The following is a 22,945-nucleotide window of genomic DNA, read 5'->3' as shown; positions in this document are numbered from 1 at the left end:
ATACAGCATCTTCCAACAAAATGGATACCCTTTTTATCAGAAAGTGCCTGACCACCCAACCCACTACAGCACAACCAACACAAGCTATGAAAAGGATAACACCACCATGCATCAAAAAAATCTCAGAAACAACCAACAATTACAACCACACAGCTTACCTTAGTGCACGAACCAGTTAAAGCCTCCCAAAACATCTTAAGTAAACCTAAAGACCCAGTAGCCCAAGAAGAAAAAACGGGAATTATCTACTGTACAACATACAGTGTAAGGACTGGAATAGCCACTATGTAGGACAGACAGGCAGAAGACTAGCAGAGCACATCCATGAACACCAACCAGCACTCAGAAGACACGATGAAAACTCCTTAATCCCACAACACGTGGACAGAATCAACCATAGTTTCAACTGGGAAACTGTTAGCAAGCTAAATCCCAAAACGCTAGGAAATTCCTGAAAGCTTGGCATTCAGATAAATCAGTCATTAATATACACATAGAAATAAACCATATTTTCACACCATTCAAAAGAGACAATAAAAAAGCTAAAGAAACAAAAAGACTTGAACACAACCTTTCTAGCAGCCAACACCCAGATAAGCAGGGATTAACACCATGCAAACAATGAAGCAGAAAACAATACCCTAATCAAGCAACTACCAAGGAGAAAACCACATCTCCACCAAAATGGACAGGTCAAACTACTGTATATAAACAGGGAGCAAATCCCGCACTTGCTTGTACTGAAGTTGTTACCTAGCTGGGTACTGAGACATTGGCAAGCAAACAACCAAGGTCAGAGAGCACCAAGGACTCCACAGTTCAACCCTGAGCTATGTATATTCTCTTCTAAGATGTCAATTAACTCGGTAGAAGGAAAGGCAGAAGTCATAATTCTGTTTTTTCTTTCTTTCTCATTTCATTTTTTCTAAATTCTTATTTTTCTTATTCTTCCTTTAATTTTTTCTACTTTTATTGTATTGAAAAATTCTAATAAAATATGTATATTTTTTAAAAAGGACAATAACTATCATTTCCAGAAGGACAACTTCTACCAATACCTTCTTATTTCTGAAACACTATACGTAAAACTGTAATACAGGAGAATAGTAAAAAGACTCTTAGGAAAGTAATATTAATTGACCACTATTAAAAAGAAAGCCATTAAGGTCTACAGGTAATGCAAAAGAAAAATCTATAAAATCGGACATCAATTATAGCAGAAGTTTGAGGTCTAGAATTCTGCATTTATAAAGATCAAAGGGGTGGAAAGATCTAAGAGAGGGAAGAGCTAAATCAAATATGAATGGTGGCTGCACATTCCTCCTTAATATTATTTAATCAACTTCAGAGGTGTCTTACCAGGGTCAAATTTCGCTAATTCTATTACATCACAGTGAAACTTTCATTCAGCTGGTTTGTATGGTTCATTTCTTGTATAAATAATCTAACCCGGGTGTACAGTTTTACAAATTTCAGCATAATGCTTACATTATGATCCAGTTTGCCAAGAACTGTATAACTAGTATAATTTATTTGTTTATTTGTTAAATTTATATGCTGGCTTTTCTTCAGGAGGTCACGGTCCTGTACAGAGTGTTCCCTCATCCATTTTTCCATACAACCACCACGTGAGGTAGGTTGGTCTGAGAAAGAGGGACTGGATGGAAGTTCCCAACTTTTTTTCTCTTTAGTAATTATATCCACAATGGAAGTGCAACTACCCTGACATCTTACAAGTCAGCTCCAGGGGAAGGGAAGCAAATGATCCAGATATTGGGAGGGCAGAAGGTGACTGCAAATAAGTGGGCTTGGTGATAGCTTGGAAGAGGAGGAAAAGCAGTACTGGAATGCTATTTTGGAAAGAGAGAAAAGGAAAGGAATGTTGGCTGATGGCATACCTGCCATTCATACATTGCAGTGGCTGTCTAGAAGCTACTTTTCTCTCATTCTGATGTTCTAAAAGGTCTGGCCTCATAGAAGTAAAGCTGGTAGTGTGGCTTCTTCTAACCTGACAGAGTTGTTCTTCTCAATCCCAATTGGGCCACTGACCTGGAAAATTTTCTATGACTGACCTCACCCTTTTGACGCCGGCTTTTAAATGTTGGAGCACAATAAGGAAGGACGCCAGAGCAAAGCAATTCCCATAATGTACAAACCAGTGTTTCTCAACCTTGGCAACTTTAAGAAGTGTAGACTTCAACTCCCAGAATTCGCCAGCATGAGTCAAACTCCACACATCTTAAAAGTTGCCAAGGTTGAGAAACACTGGTATAAACAGTGCCAAGGGAAGGGTCAGCAGTGGGAGCTCTGGCATCCCTAGAGCACATGGATTTTATTGTGCTCTCTATCATCACTACCACCTCTTCACAGATCATGTTCAGGACAGGAATTCAAAACCTCATATAAATAGGGGTTTTTTTAAAGTTATTTTCTATATCCCTGCATTTAAAATGGAGACTTAATTGCCTTCCAGAATGTTACTGCTAATCAGCAAAAGGAACTGATGCATGCATGAATCAGGTTTTACTGGAAAGTACTTAGAAAATGCAGTTGCGGATACAACTGCACACTGTCAAATTGAAAAGCAATCTATTTCTCTCCCATATGCCCTTGAATCAATCACTCTATCTATATCAATCTATCAATCTACCTGAATGCCCTTTAATGTCTGGGCTAAAGCACACACACTCAGAGTGATCTTAGTTTAATTGAGATACTCACCAAGAGGAGGTCCATGGGTCATTAGTATATCTATGCCTTCAGGAATAAGGTTCCACTTGTCCAACAAAGATTGACCTCTGGGTAGATTAAAGCCCCATCCGTTAAACCATGGTGTCCTATGAAGGAAATAAAATAAATTTGTGCCACTGTGGAAGAATGGTTTATTTTTATGTTTTACAATTATGAAACAAGTCATATTTTCTGTAGCTGGTCCTCATTCAGAATGAAAGCTAAAGAGTAGAAGAAAAACTCTGATACTGAAATAGTTCTAAACCATAGTCATACAAATCCAACATGACTGCCAGTCTTTAAGGAGGGAAAAGATGGATGTTAAACATTTCTTTTATCAGAGAATAGATTTTTTTTTCAAAAAAATCTGTAATATAATACATTAATTATGACAATAAAGATTACAAGATAAATTATCATGTCTATTTATCCATAAGGCGTTGATACATACCTAATCTTACAGTAATTAAAAGTTTATCTTAAATTTGTATTTGGCATTTGAGTTTCGATTTGGTATTGTAATGGTAGGCAATAGAAGATCTTGCAGAATCTCCATAAGCACCCACAACTCTGAAAACGCAGAGTTGGGTTGCCCTGGGTTAATCTCTTGCGGTAAATGTTTCTGCATGACAGAGAGAGGAAGCCTTTTTAATTGTAATTTCTTATCCCAGGGCAATGGCTGAAATAATTTAAGCTCTTGATAACATCAATCTGCTCTAAATCTAACCTTCCAACGTAACAAATTGATCTGCCAAAGCACTATTATATTTCATGATTCAGCCAGTCGCTTTAGGTAAGCAGAAATTCCATGTAGGGGCTGAAAAAGCACAGGTAACTTGCTGTGTCCTTTTACCACCCTGTTTGACTCTATGCTAACTGCAAAAGAAGGATGGTCATCTCTGTGACTATGGGAGACAACTTGCTTGGATGGGAAAGGAGAGACAGATTGTCTCTTCCACAAATGCACCTAATAGAAAGCATGCCTTAAAACAGCTTGCCAAGCAGTCAACATGGAAATATAGTCCAGAAACTCAGATAACTGAACACTTCTGCAGATTAATATATTTTCTAAGTATATTTGCAAGAGTGTATTAGAAGCTCTATTTTCCACTTCCTTGCATTTATTTTTTACACTGACACAGGACCCACAATTTACATATAGATTTGACAGTATAGTTGAAAATTCCTTCAACTATTGGCAAATTAATTAGCCAGACTGCTCAATTCACTTTAATAATTTTCAAAGTTCAAACTGCAGATTGGTAGTTCATCTTTTCATCTGTCAGATCACTCTGTAGCAACGTAAATACAAAACAAGGACAGTGGCATTTGTTGCTTCTAATCAAGACATTTTAGTTTTACTGCAGACAAACACTGCTAGGGTTTTAAGCAGAAACCTGCAGTCGAGCTGCACAAAATGGTGAAGTGGAGTTCCAGTTACTGTTGAAGCTAATTTATTCTGTTTCAGCATTGTCTATAGGCATCCTGAACCATGTTTTGAAAAAGACAGTGGTGAATCCTATGATTGCCAAAACCCCTACATGGACACGTCTATGAAATCATCAGGAGTTGAACTCAACTGGAAGGAGACTTTGTTTTTCTAGGAGCTCTACTGCCCAGCTCAAGAATAGTTGCTTATCCCTAGTTCTGATACGAGAACAATACTGCTGGACCTCTTAACATGGTAAGATGTGCTAAGTACTGTGGAGATACAAAACATTCTGTGCATGATCTCCTGCCAAACAAAAGGTGAGGGCAATGTTATGTGCAGACATCAGTGCCTGTAGAGATGAAGGGGAGGGGACTAGGAAGATTACAGGCCAGGTGGGCCAGTGGTATGTGCAGTGCTGAAGTATTCGAGATAGTAGCTGACTGGAGGGAGAGAAGGGAATGAATCAGGAAGATCACCTCTGCAGAGGGTGGTGCACAACCCACGAGAGGAGGAGGCAGGATGGGGTGACATGCACTAGTTTTGACCGCCTTGTTCTGCAAAATTACTCCAGGATTCACAACCTGGAACAACTAAAACATTCTAAGTTTTGTTTCTGCCAAACTGCAGCCTATCTGAAATAGTTTGGAAGATCATCCAAATGAGTGTTCATTTGCTTCAGATTTCTTTAAAAAGCTTTTCTGTTTGTGCACACCCCTGAATATAAATAATAAAGCATCTTTTGCAACGATCTCATGAACAATTACAAAATACTGTATATGAAAACAACCCAAAGAACCCGGAGATTAAAATAAGGCCATTTGGGGTTGCTCTTAATGATTATGTATCGTTACTAATTAAAGACATTTGCCTTATACTGTTCTCATGTATTGCAAAGAAAAAGAAGCTTGTTAGAAAGTCAGCATGGTATTTTTCTCCCAGAACAAAGGCAGTAAAACTGAGATTCTGGAACAGATTTAGATTTCAGTGAGAACAAAGAACAGGTCATCTTATTCTTCACATTGGAACACAATTATTATACAGTATTGTACAGATATATTAACAGCTGTTTGCTCCAAAACAATTTCAAATTTGTAAAGAATTATTGTTAATTGCTAATGAAGTTTCACTAGAATTACTTTCATCATAGATTCACATTTAAAATACACTATGGATTTTGATTTAATATTGCTAAGCATTTATTGTGATCTGTGCAAAAATGGGGAAAATGTGCTTATGTTAAAAAAATATGGAGGCACTATCTCAATCTCTACAAAATGCCAACAAGAAACTCTGGATAAAAGAAATTTGGAAATCTGGAATTTCTTGTTTGTAGGGATAATGCATATTGTTTACAACAATCCTAACTGAGGAAACTAGTCCAGACAAGGTTCTTGGTCCTATTTATTATAAGGAGATGGTTGTCCCAGTGTATCAATCAATAATGTAAACCCATGGCTTACCAACAAAACAAAGGGCTGAAGACAGGATGTGTTAACACGTAAGATTAATATAGCACAGCGCTAACCATGAGTAAAAGAGCTTTAATGCACCACAAACAATGTGGACTAATGCTGCTGAAGAGCCATGTCCTTGCTCATGGAAAGCAGGCTTGAATTTTCTCACTTTTTATATTTTTAAACAAACATAGCAGCAAAAAGTGTAACATTACCAAAAAATATGGCAAAAGTCCCTGACTTGTATCATAGAAGTGTAACCGTGCGGAAGAATTTGACATTCCCATGATAAATCTGCCTGCCTATGAATATACAGAGGTAATTTCCCCTCTGCCCTCCAGGATATGTATAATTCTTTTGTGCTCAAAGGCCTCTGACATAGTTGCTATTATTTTTTTTACAGGCTAGTTTTGTATAAGACTATTTCCTTCATTATTATACATACTACAATTGCAATTGTTGATTGATTACATCTGGGGGAGGTGTTTTTAAGCAACTAGAATAACCTTTTGTGCTATGTGAGAAATGAGCTAAAAATAAGATCCACATCCCAAAATCTTTGGTTTAAGGTGAGACTATAGTATCATTCCAATTCCAGTTGTGCTTCAAAAAGCCAGGAAATTGGCAAATTAGATAGAGATCTAGTCTTACATAACTCATAAGCTATAAATGCTTTATTCACCACAGTATGCCATGAAGGATTTAGAAGTCAAGGGGCCTGAACTCATACTTTGGATTGATCTTTTAAGTCAACCTGGGGCTGTAGAAAAAGGTGTTCATGCTGACATTCAAGCTTCCCCAATGACTTAATAGAGAAGGCTTTGTTGAATTTATGACTACTGTATCTATACAAGACTTCCCCAAAGCCATGATCCATCCACAGTTACTTCTAACAGATAGACCTGAAAGGTTTCTACATACAGCAATGAATGCTAATGTTACTGATAGTATCCCAAACACTTTCTGTAATTTTTATCAGTGTTTTATACTATGGTATATTAGTTAGTTAGTTGTTTGGTTAGCTAGTTAGATGTTTCTATTTATATGGCAACCCCTCTCACCAAAGCAACTTTGGCTGGCAAACAGAATTTAAGATTAAAATTAGATGCAACTAAATCAACAATATAAGTAACTGTAAAAGCACACGATTTATAATCCAAAGAAAAAGAAATGGTAGCCCCCAAACCCCTCAAAGTAATGACAAACCATCCTTACTTCACTAATTTCATGACCCCCATGCCTGGGCAAACAGCCCGGCCTTAAGAGCCTTCTTGAAGGCCAGCAGGGTTGGGGCCAATCTAATCTCAAGGGGGCAAGGTGTTCCAGAGGGCAGGCCCTGCAATCAAAAAGACATGCTTCCTGGGTCTCACAAGACAGAATTTTTTAAGTGACAAGACCAAAGGCATGCCCCTCCTGCCAGATATAATAGGGCAAATAAGAGTCCATCAGAGAGAGGCAGTCCTTCAAGTATCCTGGTCCCACCCCACCCCATGAATGCTTTACAGGTGACCACCAGCACCTTAATAAGCCTGTTGGGAGCCAGTGCAGTTCACACAGCAAAGGCATACAATGGGCAAATTGAGAAATGCCTATAATTCCCCATATTGCTTCATTCTGAGCCAATTGCAGCCCCATATAGAGTACATTGCAGTAGTGCACGATATTATTTGGTCTCTGTACTCACACTTATCACGGCTTTTCCAGATGAATACCACAGCAGGAGACATCGATATGTAGGGTGGCAATAACAGGCAGCCTTTGCTTAATGACCATTTGTTTAGCGACAGTTTGGACTTATGATAGCACTGGAAAAAACTGACTTAAGACCGTCCTCACACTTTCGACTGTTGCAGTGTCCCTGCGGTCATGTGATTGTGATTTGGGCACTTGGCAACCAGTTTGTATTCATGACCATCACAATGTCCCACGGTCATGTGATTGCCATTTTTGACCTTCCTAGCAGGCTTCTGGCAAGCAAAATCAATGGGGAACCACGTGATTTGCTTACCAACCATGTGGTTTGCTTAAGAACCATGTGATTCGCTTAACAACTGTGGCAATTTACTAAATGGCCACCGCAAAAAAGGTTGTGAAATCAGATCAGATTCACTTAACAACCACATTGTTTAGCGACCAAAATTCAGGTCCCAACTGTGGTCATTAAACGAGGATTACCTGTACAAAGGTCTAACTTCTGTAACTGCTTGATATAGATGCCCCTGATTAAACCATAAATCACCACTAGAACACAGTACACCTTGCACAAATGCTGGAAGGAATTCTGAATCTCTCTCAATCCTGTGTTCATACATTGCATTATACATTCAAACCCATGACATATACAGAAACAAATGCCATTTTCTCACTTATATCCACCATTTATTTGTTTAAACGCACAAAGTCATTTAACATTCATTTGCTCTTCTTTTATTTTCTGGTGGAGACATCAGCCGGGAAAATAGCAGGAGAGAGACTTCTATTTTGGAGGCAGCAGCTGCTACTCCTGCTAGGAAATATGGTGGCCAGCAAGAGTTTGGACAAGAGTGACAGCAGCTGATCAAGGACCCAGAAGGAATGGGAAGGAAAGAAAAGGTTGAGGGATAGGAAAGGGCTGGAGAGAGATAGCAGAACAACAGCCTGGAAAGAGCGATACCCTGACAAGTACCACAAGGTTCTTCTGTGAAGTACTGGAGGTTTTTTCCCCCCAGCTATAACCTTTGATGGTGAATTTGTATTCATAGGCAATTTCACTATTACTAACCTATATTTTCAAAGCTGCAGCTGGCTTGTGCCATTCTTGAATTTTTGGTGAGAATTTAAATGAACTAAACTGGAAACAAATTTGTGTTTCCCCAAATAGCTTACCAATAGTGGAAAGGTCTGGGAGGTGGGGGTCAAACTGCAGAATTTCTGCTGAATCTGTGGCATGTATTAAATTTCATTAAAAAAAAAATTTTTTTTTGAGGAAAACACCCCTGTTGCCATTTAAAATATGGCTCCATTCCCAGTTACAAAGTCATACATTCTGTTGTCTATGCGAGGGAAAAGAGCCTCCAGATGAAAAGAGCCTAGAGATCCAATTTACAATCGCACAGCACCCAAATTTGGGTGTGGTTTTGTGCCATTTATTTTTAAGGGTGTTTAAATGTGGGAATAAATAAAATTGGTCCTGCCCCTTCCAATGATGTCACTGCATCACCAGTTAGTCTCCATCCCCCACCCCCCTTTGTTGTTGCTCACTCCTGGTGTTTGCTATCTTACAGCATTCCTTTTTCTTACAATCTCGTATCAATTTATAGTATAAGAAACAGCTAGTATAGCTTAAGATTGTGGAGAACTAAAACAACAAAAGCTACAAAACTTGGTTTATTCATCACTTTCGGGTGATAACCTGCTCTACAGCATTCTTAGCCTAATGATCAATCCAACCAGCTCATAACAGAAAAGCTATACTGGCAGAAACAAGTAGTGCTCAGGACTAATTCTGGACATAAATGACCACCATTTGGGTGACTCGTGGTTAATCATAAACTCTTCCATCTTCTGTCTGTTTTGGACTATTTTCTGCATTTACTCAAGCTGATGAAACTCTACATTCACCCACCCCATCCCAAGACATTTGATTTCTCAAATGAAACTGTTCCCCAGCCCCCACGGATAGTTATATTCAGCGTAGTTTCCAGGTATTAGACACACAGGAGACTGGAAACAAAACCCGGGTGAATTGTTTATGTTCTATCATTCTCTCTTCTGTTGACAATGCTTGCTTTTTCTGAATATTTCATTTGATTAAGGGGCTAGTGGGTAGAGCAAGAACCACAAAAAGACCGAATCTATAAGCTTTGCGGTGATGTCCAAGATCCTCCGTTCCATGTGTATGCAAACCCACATGTTTACACCTGTAGAGCCAGGAGCTTGATTAAAGGGTCTGTTAACTGGGATGAAGCTCATACACAGCAGATTTATGCACCGTTGGTTTTGTCACTTAAGAAAGTAATTATTTCTGACTCACTAATTCAGGGTAAATTAGTTCAAACTTGCAGTCAAAATTCACAAATAATAGGGAATAAAATTAGCTTAACAAGCAGAATCACATCCATAAGCAATGAAGAATTAGCTCAGATAAAAATTAGCATTCACTCAGATTAACAAGTTTACACACACAAGGAAACACGAACACATGGGGGGAAAATCATTCAGTTTAACAGTAGATGGCTAATTTTAAGTAACCTAAGGACAAAAAAACAGAGGGAAAGGTTGTAGATCTTAGCAAATTGGACTTGGAAGGTGATGTAGGACTGGAGGACTACATTAGCCAAGTGAAGTTGAGTTGCTGGCAAAACCAGACAGCAGTTGAGTGACATAAAATTATACAGACAGTTAAACAACAAAATAAGAAGATCAAAAACAGGTTATAATTACTATTTTCAGGAAGGGTGGAAACTTGACATCTGGGTTGCAATGGAAGATTTGAATGTCACTGCATATAATCTACCCTCTAAAATTGCTAATTTAAATCCAACATTTATGCATATATTTTTTCCCCTTGAAAGTACTCTAGCAGTGATGATTGGGAGACTGAATGGATAAATTTGTTATTTTGGAACCTGGGATACCAAATAATTTGATTTAAAAGGTGTGATTATTAGTAGCCAACAATGACAATTCTCATTATCTTAAGTGTGTGTACAGCTGGTCCTCATTTAACAACCACTCATTCAGAACTTGTGATGTGCTGAACAAGTGGTAGTTATAACCTGTCCTTGAAGTTCCAGCTGTTGCAGTGCCCAGGTGATCATGATTTTTGATGTTCCCTGCTGGCTTCCCACAAGCAAAGTCAATGGGGAAGCCAGCAGGAAGACATGATCACGTGGGGTCCTGACATAACAACCTCTGTGGTCCTCGCTTAATGACGGTAACTGGGGGCTGCTGGAACTGCCATTGCTAACAGGTGCAGTCATGTGATGTCACGCTTTACAACCGCATTGCTTAGTGATAGAAATTCTGGTCCCAATTACCGTTGTTAACCAAGGACTACCTGTATCTAACAAATTGTAAGTTTCATGTAGACTATTAAAACTATTGCCTTCAAAATCAGAAACTGGCATGCAGAGTGTGTTTCCTTCCAAGATGTAAAAAGTTGCCAAAGTCAATTTTGTAAAGAAATAAGTCCCATCTTTGGAAACAAAAGAAACAAAGTTCTCTCTCAGGAAAAGGGGGTTAATCACAAGTTTAAAAAGAATTGTACTAGAGAGGATCACAAGAAACAAAATTAATCCTAAGTGAATTTCTACTGGCAAATCAAAGTGCTGAATATTATGTTGGAAATATCCTTGTCAACTCAAATACATGGATCCATTTTCAAGCATATGATTCAAGACATATAACCATTTTGCTAAACCAAATGCAACAACAACAGTAGGTATGTCATGACCAATCATTAGAAACTTGGAGTTTTGATTATGTGCTATTTAATGAAAGGGCAAAGGAGTAGATACAATGAACAGTTATTGGAGATACTACTGCTACTGCCACAAATTGCCATTAACTTTGTTTATCTGCATAGGGAGACTAAAATATTATCCTGCAATGGAACAGTACTTCTACAAACCTGCCTTGTAGTCACCAAGCTGAACTTAACTTGAGGAAATCTTTACCTTTCAGTTACAAAAGTGGAAAGCTACATGACCAACATTAAGTCACAGCTTTATATGGGCCAAACTGTATATCAGTACTCTTTCTGTGTGTGTGTGTGTGTGTGTATGGCTTTTAATTAGATATGTAATTCTATTCTATTTCATAAGGAAATTCTACATATGTAATTACTGGAGTGATTCAATTACCTCTTCTGATTCAATTATGCAAAGCAATACAATGACAAAAGGATAATTTTGTTTCTGCAGTTCCTCCATACTTCCCAAATGGACTCCATATACCAGAAAAATGGGAGTCCTTACTGAAGGACTTTAAGCTTATCATCAGGCAAGCATTACAAAACTAAAATTCAGTACGTGTCTGGAACAGTGTTTATTCTTTAATAGCCACCATACCTAGAAGATGAAAATCAAATTAATAGTACAAAGGTTACTAAATATAGTAAAATCATCAGCTACATCTCAGACATAATGTAAGAATTTTCATGCACTCAATTATCATTTTCTGTTTTGAAACTGTATTTACATTCACCAGTACATATGACTATAAATACCTTATTCTTTGTAATTTATATTCCACTAAACTACATATACACTTACAAGCACATACAAATATTACATATGCAGACCTCTGAAAAGAAGCAGTTCTTTTCTCTTAATACTTTGAACAAATAACTTGGGAATAACATTTTCAAATTATATTCTTGCCACAGCCTATATATGCCTCAAACCCATCTCAGAAAGAAACACTCTCATGTAATAACAGTAATAAACCAGTTTTTTTTTTAAAAAATCATCACCACTCAAAGTTAAATGCACAACACTCATGATTACTAGGGAGGAAGATAATTCCATTTGCAGAGCAAAAATTACAGGACAGAGCATTAAATATGCATTTTCAGGATTGTTCAATTACAGCACTGCCCTGTAACTATGGCCTGAGAGTATCTATTTCAGTTTTACATTTGGGATGTAATAACAGAGAATGTCCTGAACTGAATGAACTGAAAAGGGAACACATGACCTTTTTGTAAAATAAAGAAGAGCCTTTCCATAAAGCACAGAGCACACAAATATTTGCATGCATCTGTGCCCTTTCTCTATTTAATGCAGAGAATGGAAAGAGCACATTGTTAAGACAGAAAACTATTGTAGAAGCTGAACCCATGCATTAAATAGCAGCCTTTAATTTTTTAAAAAAAATCCTGTGTTTTTCAGAGTGCCTTGAATAACGTTTAAGAGTCAGCAACAAAGACTCCTGCTCTTGTGACTGCTTGATTTTTACAAGGCTACAGAGGCATATGCTTAATCAAGACTTTGTGTCCAAATCTATGAACATGCAAATCGAATACATTTCTCCAAAGTAGTTATGATTGCAATATTGAATTTCAAGGACTAAAGCTCGTTAGTAGAGCAGAGGTCTTGGATGAATGAAAACTCAGGTAAACAAAGACCCAGAATGATGAAAGTCTTGAACAAAAGGCAATATATGAAGTAATGCCCAGACCGTGTGGAAACAGGTAGCTTGCAAGGATAAAAATGTATGGTACAAATAATGATGCTGGTGTTTGCCTTTCCTCATCTCATACTTCCAATTTTTTCATCTATTTATTCATTCTCCATTTCTACACTTTCCATAACATGGCTTATCCCAAAAGGGAAAAGCATGAAGGATACGTATGTTGACTTCAGGTAGTTTGGCTAAAATTCAGTAAATGATCAAATGAGCAGCTAGGGCTCAAAAGGCAAGTGGTTGCTCATAGTAACCGAGTAAATAAAGAAGTGATCCCAAATTTATTTCAAAAATGGGACAGAAAATGTATGGATAGACCCTAAAGCTTGCATGAATTCAACTATTGTTGATGTCTTGTAATAGCTACCATTGTTCAAGAAGTGTTTAATTTTCATGGTTGTTGAAGGATAAAAATGAAAATCCAAGAGAATCATCATGTATCAGTTTTGGTCATCCACAGTGAAAGTCGGGAACAGAAAAAAGGCTATTGGATGCCTTCCCCTCTCTTCTGGTGATTTTGAAGGCCTTCTGTTTTCAATCCCTCTCTACACACACACAAAATCCAAGATAGTCTCTCAGGGGCAGCTGCAACAAGCCAAAGTGATGAGGCATTTCAAAATGATAAACATGGATTGATATAGCACAACACAAGCTCTGCCCTTTAGGTACTTGAATCGAAGTTGTGATGCAAGTACAAAAAAGGTGGAGTTTGTGTCATTTGCCTTGGATGTCCATGTTCCCAATTCCTTAAAACTCGCTTCCTGGAGGAGGTCTTCAAAGAATCAGACTCTAAATATCCCCATAGCACGGCTCCCCACAGCAGTGTTCAACAACTGTTTTCGGAGGCAAATTGGTCATCATTAGACTACAACGTGAATTCCTCTCAGTTGAATTCCTTCCTCCAAACCATGCACAAAATGAAGAGTTCTATTGGGCCGTTGATGGTATCTTCTGAATCATTGTACAAAGCATTTGCAAGGGGGGACTTGGCAAAGCATGTCGGAATAAATGAAATATGCCTCCTCAGAATGCCAAAGCAGCCACAACCTTTGCAAGGATAGACATGGTTGTATCAAAAGTACTTTCCAATTTTTTGTTTCTATGTCTGTACAAACAGTAACACCTTCACTGAGACTGCCAGTGAAACAGCTGTATATATACATACATACATACATACATACATACAAATACAGCTGGAGAATATTTAAGTATTCCATGCCAAGACCGTGTGAAAACAGTTACTTACAGACTTTTAGGGGCATTTTGCTCAAGTTAATGTACTCTGGGAAATATGTGTTTTCAATGTTTTGCACAGTCCCATCTACAGGCCAACATACAAGCTCATTCTCCTCACAACTTTCATCAGGATCATGTCTTGCCATTACTTTATTGGTTTTTGTTTCCATTGGTGCAAAAGGATTTCAGACTGTTAAAAATTTGTTAGCAAAGGAAAGGTCAGAAAAGGGCACTTTGTACATGGAACAGAAATGAACAATATTCTATTTGGTTTTTCATTTCTACAGAATAGTGCTTATGAACTTGGCTCCTCTTATGTATATAATTTATTACTGGGAAGCATTATGCCATTAAGGTATATTTAAAGTATGTTTAATGTAATATCAAGAGTCATTCTTAATTTTAAGGAGTTATTTCTAAATAGTCTATTTATGAAATACCGTTTCATCGCTTGAATATAATTGGTTATTTTGCGATAAAAGCTATTTCAAATATGAAAATCTTGCAAGAGGAACAAAAAGCATAAATAACCCACACTTCCTGTTTTTATTCCTCTTCTCAACCTGTTCTTATTCAAGACAAAATTTCTGCTTCTGGTGGGAAGATGCCCAAGCAGTCTGTAAATCAAGAGATGAATATATTCAGATTTCACCACCTCTGACTTCAGTATGATTTGATTTCAACATGTCATGGAATATAAATGTCTGCAATCTTTTCAAGAGCAGTCTTATCTCACAATAATCTTTAATATACTGGTACTTTACTGTATTGCTATTTCAAATATTCATAGAAATGAAAAGGGAAGGGAGAGGATCTAGAATTCAGCATTTCAAAATGTACAAGTTTTGTGACAAAATTTCAAATTCTGTTGTTTATATTTATAAAAACTAGGCTTCTGGCTGAAGATGTCCAAGCTGTCCATTCTAGCCAACAAATATTCATTAGGTGATGGGAGGGGAAATGAAATCTCTTTCATTTTAAATTTGAGTTTAAAGTAAGTTCTATATAATGACCAACTCCTCATTGCTTGTATGGTAAGAACAAACTCTTCAGCTCTTCTGAGGTTTCCTAGCCCCTAATTATACTGCAATCTAGTTAATGAGCTGTGGGATGTATTTGAAGACTGCAAAATTATAGAAATAATTTCAAGCCTGACTCTAGGGCACATTTTAGATCACTTAAAATTAAGAGGGAACACAAAGTTGCAGCATTATTTCATTTTTGGTGCTGACAGATATTAAGCTTTAGGGGTGTGCAAAAATCTTTCCAAGACAAACTGTGCAATGTCCAGGAGTGTGTACAAAATAACCCACTTCTAATTATTAAAAGCAGCCCAGTCTGTTTCCAGGTTTGTGTGACTGCTTCACAAAGTGCTGCTGGCACTTTTTATGTGTCTCTTACACTGTGCACTCATGTGCACACATAGATACACTTTAATATAAAATGTAGTTTGGAATATTCTCTTTTTTAAAAAAATCTGCAGTATCAAGCTGGCACAACATATAAATAAAAATCTTCAGTTTTGGAGAACTGTGTGATGGAATGCCTAACAGATCATAGGGACATAGAGGAGGCAGCAAGAGAGGGAAGAGAGGAAAGAGGGCATTATAGAAGAAAGTTTTGAGTCCTGAGGAAGGGGGTGCAGTGTGAAAAAAAGACTCAGAGTAACTCTGCCTTAATTACAGTAGGTATAAGGTGTGCAAGAGAATTACTTTGGTGGGTTTTCAAGATTCTGTTGCATTACTTTACTAGCAATAAATATCTTCCCATAAATCCAAGTGGTTCTTGTTTCCTGAGTTTGGCAGCTTCACAAGCAAACTGAGACCCTTCCATCAAATGAAAAACCCAAACTAACATGAAAAACAAAGCAAGAAACAAACCTTAGTAACTCAAAGCAATGAAGTGGCATTAACTTTGGCTTCATGGCAGGGCTGATAGCAGATACATGGAAACAAACACCCTGTGGGTTTGCAGCATGTTCTGAAGAAAAAAACTTTTGGCTCAGGGTGTCTTACAATTCTGAGATTCTTCTAAATTCCTACAAGCCATGGACATTCGGACACTCATTAATCAATGTGACAATAGGCAGTTTTTCTATCCCTGCAACCACTGACTGCAGCTAGCTGAAACAGGATCAGAGGGTAAGGGAGAACAGTTAAAAATACGTATGACACGAGCATGTGAAGCATGTTGGTCATTAAAAACTAATGCTGCCTGCCTGGAAAGTAAATTTAGTGCTACAGTATTTTGAATTCTTTGCTATGAGGAGATTGGAGTTTGTGGGTGGTAATGTAATGTTGTTGACTCTTTGCATATTGTGTTTTATTTTTCCAGACAGGTTGCCAAATGGAAAAGCACAGTGCATGTGCATTAGAGATACTGCTATGCTGTTGTGCTTGTCATTACAAATGCAAAAATTTGGCTTTTTTAATTGTTGAACTCTGCAGGCAACGAAGGAAATTTGCCATTATGTTGTTCATGGGCTTCGCTGAAATGAATTCACTGCTGTTATTTGTTTCTCTGATGGGCTCAGCTCTGTGGGTATTATGCAGGCAGGTTGCCAACAAACGAACAAACAAACCCAAACACTTAACTTTCTCTTTCACTGCTTGCTATGAGAAGTTTTTTTTTTTTAAAAATCAAACACTTTTGATATTTTTTTTCTATAAATTGGGTAGTAAGTACCAGTCAGCATGTACTATTACCTTATTCATGTGATCCACAAACAAACATGAGAGAAAAAAAGATTTATTTTGAATTTACCATCTTTCCCGTAATGAAATTCTTGTTGTGTCAGAACATTCGAGATGCTCCGAGTTTCTGTCCTTTGGGACGCTGGACACACAGAACATTCCAACACAGTATTTTGAGTGCAGCCTTTTCATGGTGAGCACAGAATATTTTTTTCTTTCATGCACCCCATATTCTGTATGCATATTCCAGTCTGAATAATGTGCAAATTTTTTCCATCTTGCCTAATTCTGGGCATCTCTAGCACATAATGAATGGACAGTCTAGTGCTAATATTTTCAATCATTTCCCTCCTCCTGATGATTTTTGTGTAATTTGACAATGAAAGGTTGGGGAATGAAAAAATGGATTTGAAAACTTCAGTGTCATTTTTGGGGGGAAGGTATAATTATTTCATTTTTAAAAAAATGCCTTTGTATTCTGTGGATGTCTCCAGTCTACCAACACTACCTGGAATGTTTGTGGGACACTGTCACATGATATCCTACATCAACACTTTAGGATGTGCCAGAACCCGAGAAGCATTACAGACTAGTAGTGCTGCTACTAGGGTGAAGATATAATTTTAAAAAAAGTTTAACCACATTTGGTAATGTTTTTTGTAAATAAGCAAGACAACCCACAATACCCCTTCGAATCAATCAAATCACCTCAATTCTTCCACTCTCTGAAAATAGCAGAAAAAGACCTTTCTCTTCCATATTGGGGGCTAAGAGTACTTCAAAAAGAATACTTAACCATGAGAAATACTAAAACAAGGCTAAAGGCTGCTGAGGAATGAATACATCCGCCCTACTATACTAAGCAGTATACTCATAGAAAACTCACGTATTTGGATAACAATGAGAAACAAGGGTCTTCCTTATCAGCTTTTCTTTATTCTACAATTCCTTTTCCATCTGCTCTTCCTTGGTACTTTAAAAACTTTTGGAACAGTAATAGATCAGTATGCCACACTTAACAGCATGTGGGAGTGGGGGGGGGGGTGGAGAAAAAACCCAGCGGGGAGAGCTGGTTCAAATCCACAGGTTGAGAATATCTCTAGTAGATGAGTTAGACAGTAACACCTCATAGTTGCTTTTATTCTAATTATAAGCATCATCATCAACAATAAAACCTTATGAATACAAACAATAAAATTTATAAATTTATAAACAATAAACCCTTATAAGAGAAGACTGATGCGAGGAGAACAGAGAAACTAGAGAATCCGGGAACAGTGTGAGGCTGCCTCGGGAAGAAGGCCTGGTGTGGCCAGCAGCTGCCTCGCATACAGCCGGGGGCACCTCATTAGCAGCAGCAGTAAAATGGAGAAGGTCAGCTGGGCATGGCAGGTCGCAGTGTGGGGCTTGAGGCAGGATTTCTCAGGGGCAGTGGTGGCACTGAAGTCAAGGCCTGGGGCAGTGGCAGCTGGCTGGGACTGCTGAAGGCTCTGGGCCTTGACTTCCACCCCAGTCCCAGCGCTGCCACTGATGAGTGCTGCTTTGCAGGGCAGCCAAAAGGCATAGATTGGGGGGGGGGGAGGAGGATAGACAGGTGGGAGGAGTTGCAGTGCCCCTGCAGTTTAAGTACAGGTGGGCTGCCAAGTGCCTGAATTTTGATCATGTGACCGCAGGGGGGGGGGCTACAATGGCTATATTTTTGGGCACGGGTCTTAAGTTCATTTTTTTCAGTGCTGTCTTAATTTGGTTGCTGAACTACTGGTCATTAAGCAAGGACTACCTATACAGTATTTGTCTCCCATAAGAATGGCCTATGACATGCTTCAGCTTAACTGTTTCCCCCTCTCTCCTCCATTTCCACAAGCTAAAGTAGGAGATAGTGGAAACAATAGTTTGGTTTAAAACTGTAAGCACTCCAATCAGCCAGGATCAAACTGGTTTTTCTTTTTTCTTCTAATCTACCTCTCCTGATCATTTTGAATATATTTAGATTGCCCACAAAATCACAAGCAGGCTCTGTATTTATCTAACCATCATGTTATTTTTTTTTTTTTTTGTAAGCAGAAATTATGCTTTAGAAAATGTTTTTGTATCTCTTATGAGAACTAGTATGAAATCTAGAGATATTCAATATTGTGGGCTCTACCTACAGTGAACACAGCATACAGCAACACATCCTTTTACAAGCAAGCCAGGATTTTCAACTTACATAGTAACTCTAGGCTAATTATGAATAAACTGAAGGCTCAAACCAAGGAATGAAGTCACTCCATCAGCAGCCAGGCAAGATCTAATTAGTAGGACATGCTGAACAATAATACATAAGCTTTAAAAAAAAAGGATGAACTTTGGAGGAAGAATTCTGACGCTATACATGCAAGAACACTGAATTAAGAGGACGGTTTGTAATGTAATTGAAAAAAGAACTGTCTAAATATTCAATATTGTTAAACAAAGAGGTCAGTTTGCACAAGGGCTGGTTTGTATAAAACCTAATTTTTATTCTACCTCTTCATTCACTTGTCTGAAATATGTCCCCTTTAACCTCATAGTTCCTAGGACTGCCTGAGAACCACATATCTGATAAAAATGAATAAAGACAGCTGTTAAAACTGAAGTTGAATGGAAAGATTAACTGTACTTTTTCAAATTTACTATACAGACTAGAGTTCATCAAAAGGGGGAGGGGTTCTATGACCCCTAATTTCTAATAAAAGATGCAGTATTTTTTTGCTAGTAAATATTCATGTCAGTTATAGCATATCAACTCCTTCTACAACCTCCTCAAGTATCCCTAATCACTTAAAAGGGTTGATAACGCAACACCACATCAAACCAATCAATCAGCATGTCAACCTAATGGATCAGGATGTTATGGTTAAACTGTGTTTTGGTTGGAAGATTTAAACAAACATTTAAAATATAATGGTATACCATACGTCATATACAGATTCCAGATTTCTATGCAATAGCGGCCTCAACGAAAATAATATTTAAGTGAAAGAAAGCAATACAATTTGGTATATTCTACTTTTCTACTGTATCTCTATTATAGTATTTAATTGATTGTGTAATAAAATCAAAGCACCACATGTATGTAATTGATTGGCACTACTTAGCAAAACACAGATATATACTAGGGTCAGTAATCTTTCTAGGTGGTGGACATCAGATGCCTTTGTGTTCATATCGTAGGCACAATAAAAGAAACTGTTTATTTTTAATTTTTACATTTAACAAAATTCCAAAGGGCAATGTCTTCCAGTATTTGATGCAGGAACACAAAGATCTTTGATAGTTTAAATGTTCTGTGAGATTTTGTAAGATATGGAACATTTTTACATTTTATATTAATTGTGCTGAGGAGCTGCACATTAAAGACCCCTCTAAGATACATTTTCAGAATTTGCCTAAAAATGTTAAGAACAGGAGCCTGCTAGATTTCATTACCATTAGCCTCTGTATCTGAGTTTTGTTTTTAATTGTAATGAGAAACCGAGCAGAGAAATAAAACTGCTCTTAATGAGTATGTCAGGTGCATATTAGCGAGAATAACTTGGTTCCAAAGATACAGTTTAAAATTTTAAGGCTATGGCATTGTTTGGAATTCCCTCTTAGATTATTTATTTCCATGATCTGTCCTTCTGAACAATAATTATAATAAACTGTTAAGTACCATGATTCACTTTTCCATACAGTAGATTTTTTCCCACGTTCTTTTAAGTCTAGTCCTCTCATTCAGTCTGCTGTTTCTTGCAGATTATTGGAAACAGACACATAGCAATGGTAAAAATGAACTCAGGGCCAAGGATGAAAGCAACTGGGGGGGGGGGGTGAGACAGAAAGAAGGTCACTGGTACTAAATTTGCCAGTAACTTTTTTATTTCCTGGGAACAATAGGTAACTGAAACAGCTACTGCTGATGCTTGTGGATGGAGTAGCAGCATTGAAGGTGTGAAAGCAGCAAAACCCCAGCTTGCAAACCTTTCAATATTCTCTTTCCTCTACACTTTATAGGTTACTGCTGCTCACCATTCATTCTGGTTTGATTAGCAAGTCCAGAAGCAAACAACCTGGTGCTCTTGCTTAAGATATAAACAGAGGCTTCTCTAGACAATGGAGACGCCAGTTCTTTGGAACCTGTCTGCCTAAATAGGAAGGAAGTAAACAGGGATAGCCAAGGATAAAATTGTGAGAACTCTATTGTGAGGAAACAGGCCTAGGATATAATTGTAAACTTCACTTAAATGTAAGTGTTCAGGTATACAACCAGATTCTATGCATGGTTTAAGTTCAGAGGTAATTACCCCAAAGTAGGGTTTAAAACAAATTCTACTTTGAATTCTAGTAGGAGTAATTTCAAATAGTTTGCCTTTAGCAAACTAGGAGAAGATGATACTGGCTAGATCTTCAGCAAACATTCCATTCTTTTTCAGAAACCTCCACATTAGTTGCAGAACAATTTTTTCCCCCTACTGTTTAATCTTTCTGAGGTAACCAAAAGGTTTCCTCCTCCTCTTCCTTTTTTTTATTTTACCTATCCGTTCAACCGTGTCTGATTCTTGGAGACTGCCTGGACAGGTCCCTGCAGTTTTCTTTAAATATTTTTAAAAGCCTAGTGCACCTAATTCAATGCTTTTTGAACTGGCTGTGTAACTACACAACATTGGTTGCATTCAGCCATTCCAGAAACAGCCTTTACTCTTCCTTTTTTGCTCATGCACCTTCGAGTCAGTGCTGCCTTCTGGCGACTGCCTGGACAAGTCCCTGCAGTTTTCTTGGCAAGGCTTTTCAGAAATGGTTTGCCACTACCTGCTTCCCAGGGTTGACAGAAAGTGACTGGCCCAAGGTCACCCAGCTGGCTTTGTGCCTAAGGTGGGACTAGAACTCACACTCTCCCAGTTTCTAGCCTGATGCCTTAACCACTACACCAAACTGGCTCTCTTTACTCTTTCTAAAGGCTGAAAAAAAATATAAAAATGATGTCATCAAATACTCTTGTAAAGTTTACAAAATGTAAACTCCGTTTACTCCAGGATCTAATCTAATTTAAAATAAAAAAAAAAAGCAGGCGAGTGGGTGACCTTGGGCCAGTCACACTCTCTCAGCCCAACTCACCCTACAGGGTTGTTGTTGTGGGGAAAATAGGGGGAGGAAGGAGTATTAGCTATGTTCCCCGCCTTGAGTTATTTATGAAAATAATAAAGGCAGGATAAAAATAAAATGAAATAAACAAATTCAAAAATCTTTATCTAAATTGAAAAATGGGACGGAGTTTCCCTGGACTGCTAATCCTTACTCTCAAATATAACATGTCTCCAGCAGTGAACCCTACTGTACATTTAAATATACCAAATATCAGATAAGAGTGCCTTAGGCAGGTAATTTGCAAGTAAGGGCAACTAACACATGCTAACATTTTGATCCCTTTGCTTTGTATTTTAAAAAGGACAGCTACATGCATCCGGACAGGCTTCTATAGAAGTATTCATAGGATTACAGCTTTGCAGCCCCACTCTGTAAGATGTAACTTTCATTTAACAGAGAACCAATTGCCTTATGGAAGTCATGTTTACTTTTGAGTAAAATGCCTTGGCTTATTTGTTTTCTGGTAGATACTACTGACTCCCTCTAAAGAACATTAAAAGTCAGTATCTAAAATTATCCAATTGCAGCATTGTGGGGAAAACCACACTTATAAATTTGATTTATAAAAAGGACTAATAAACATTATTGATTTCCAAAATAGATATTTGTTTCCCCACAAAAATAAATATACATAAATAAGGAAGCAAGCTCCGCCTGGTATTTAGGAAACTGCATGTATCTCCTCTGGAGTAAACTCTTAAATTCTCAAAAATACCAGGGGTATTTTAAAAATGGATACATTTTCTCTTAAAATGTTTGCATGGACTAAAGGACAAAGGTGCTGGGCATTGTATAACAAGTCTGAACTGTTGTCAATTTCTATGGACAGAATACATAACAAAACATAGAATCTCATTTAACTATAGAGATACTGCAATAAGGCATTTCTAGTATTGTTTTATTGGAGGCTTTCTGCCTTTACTTTGGACGTTTTAATGCAAATGTTACCTGGTGATATGAAAAGGAATTACATTTGCAATGTAAAGACATGAGAGTGCAAAGAAAACCATTTTTACCAAACTGGCAGCCAACAGTTGCTTTTCAGTTCTTGAATCAAATGTTGTGCACCTTTGCTCTACAAACAA

The 22,945-nt window shown here is 37.7% G+C and overlaps 1 protein-coding gene across 2 annotated transcripts in view; it reads right to left on the bottom strand.

Moving 5' to 3' along the window:
* The window catches only part of MPPED2 (metallophosphoesterase domain containing 2), a 146,203-nt gene that overhangs the window by 11,233 nt on the left and 112,025 nt on the right, over positions 1-22,945 (bottom strand). For both annotated transcript variants that reach the window (XM_063289538.1, XM_063289539.1), the window contains exon 5: positions 2,722-2,837. In XM_063289538.1, coding sequence (XP_063145608.1) covers positions 2,722-2,837 — 116 coding nt within the window. The remainder of the gene's footprint in view (positions 1-2,721; positions 2,838-22,945) is intronic.

Source organism: Candoia aspera, chromosome 1 (genome assembly GCF_035149785.1).
Source record: "Candoia aspera isolate rCanAsp1 chromosome 1, rCanAsp1.hap2, whole genome shotgun sequence".
Classification (NCBI taxonomy): Eukaryota; Metazoa; Chordata; class Lepidosauria; order Squamata; family Boidae; genus Candoia; species Candoia aspera.
The sequence above is the reverse complement of the archived record's forward strand: the minus strand, read 5'-3'. Positions and strand labels throughout refer to the sequence as shown.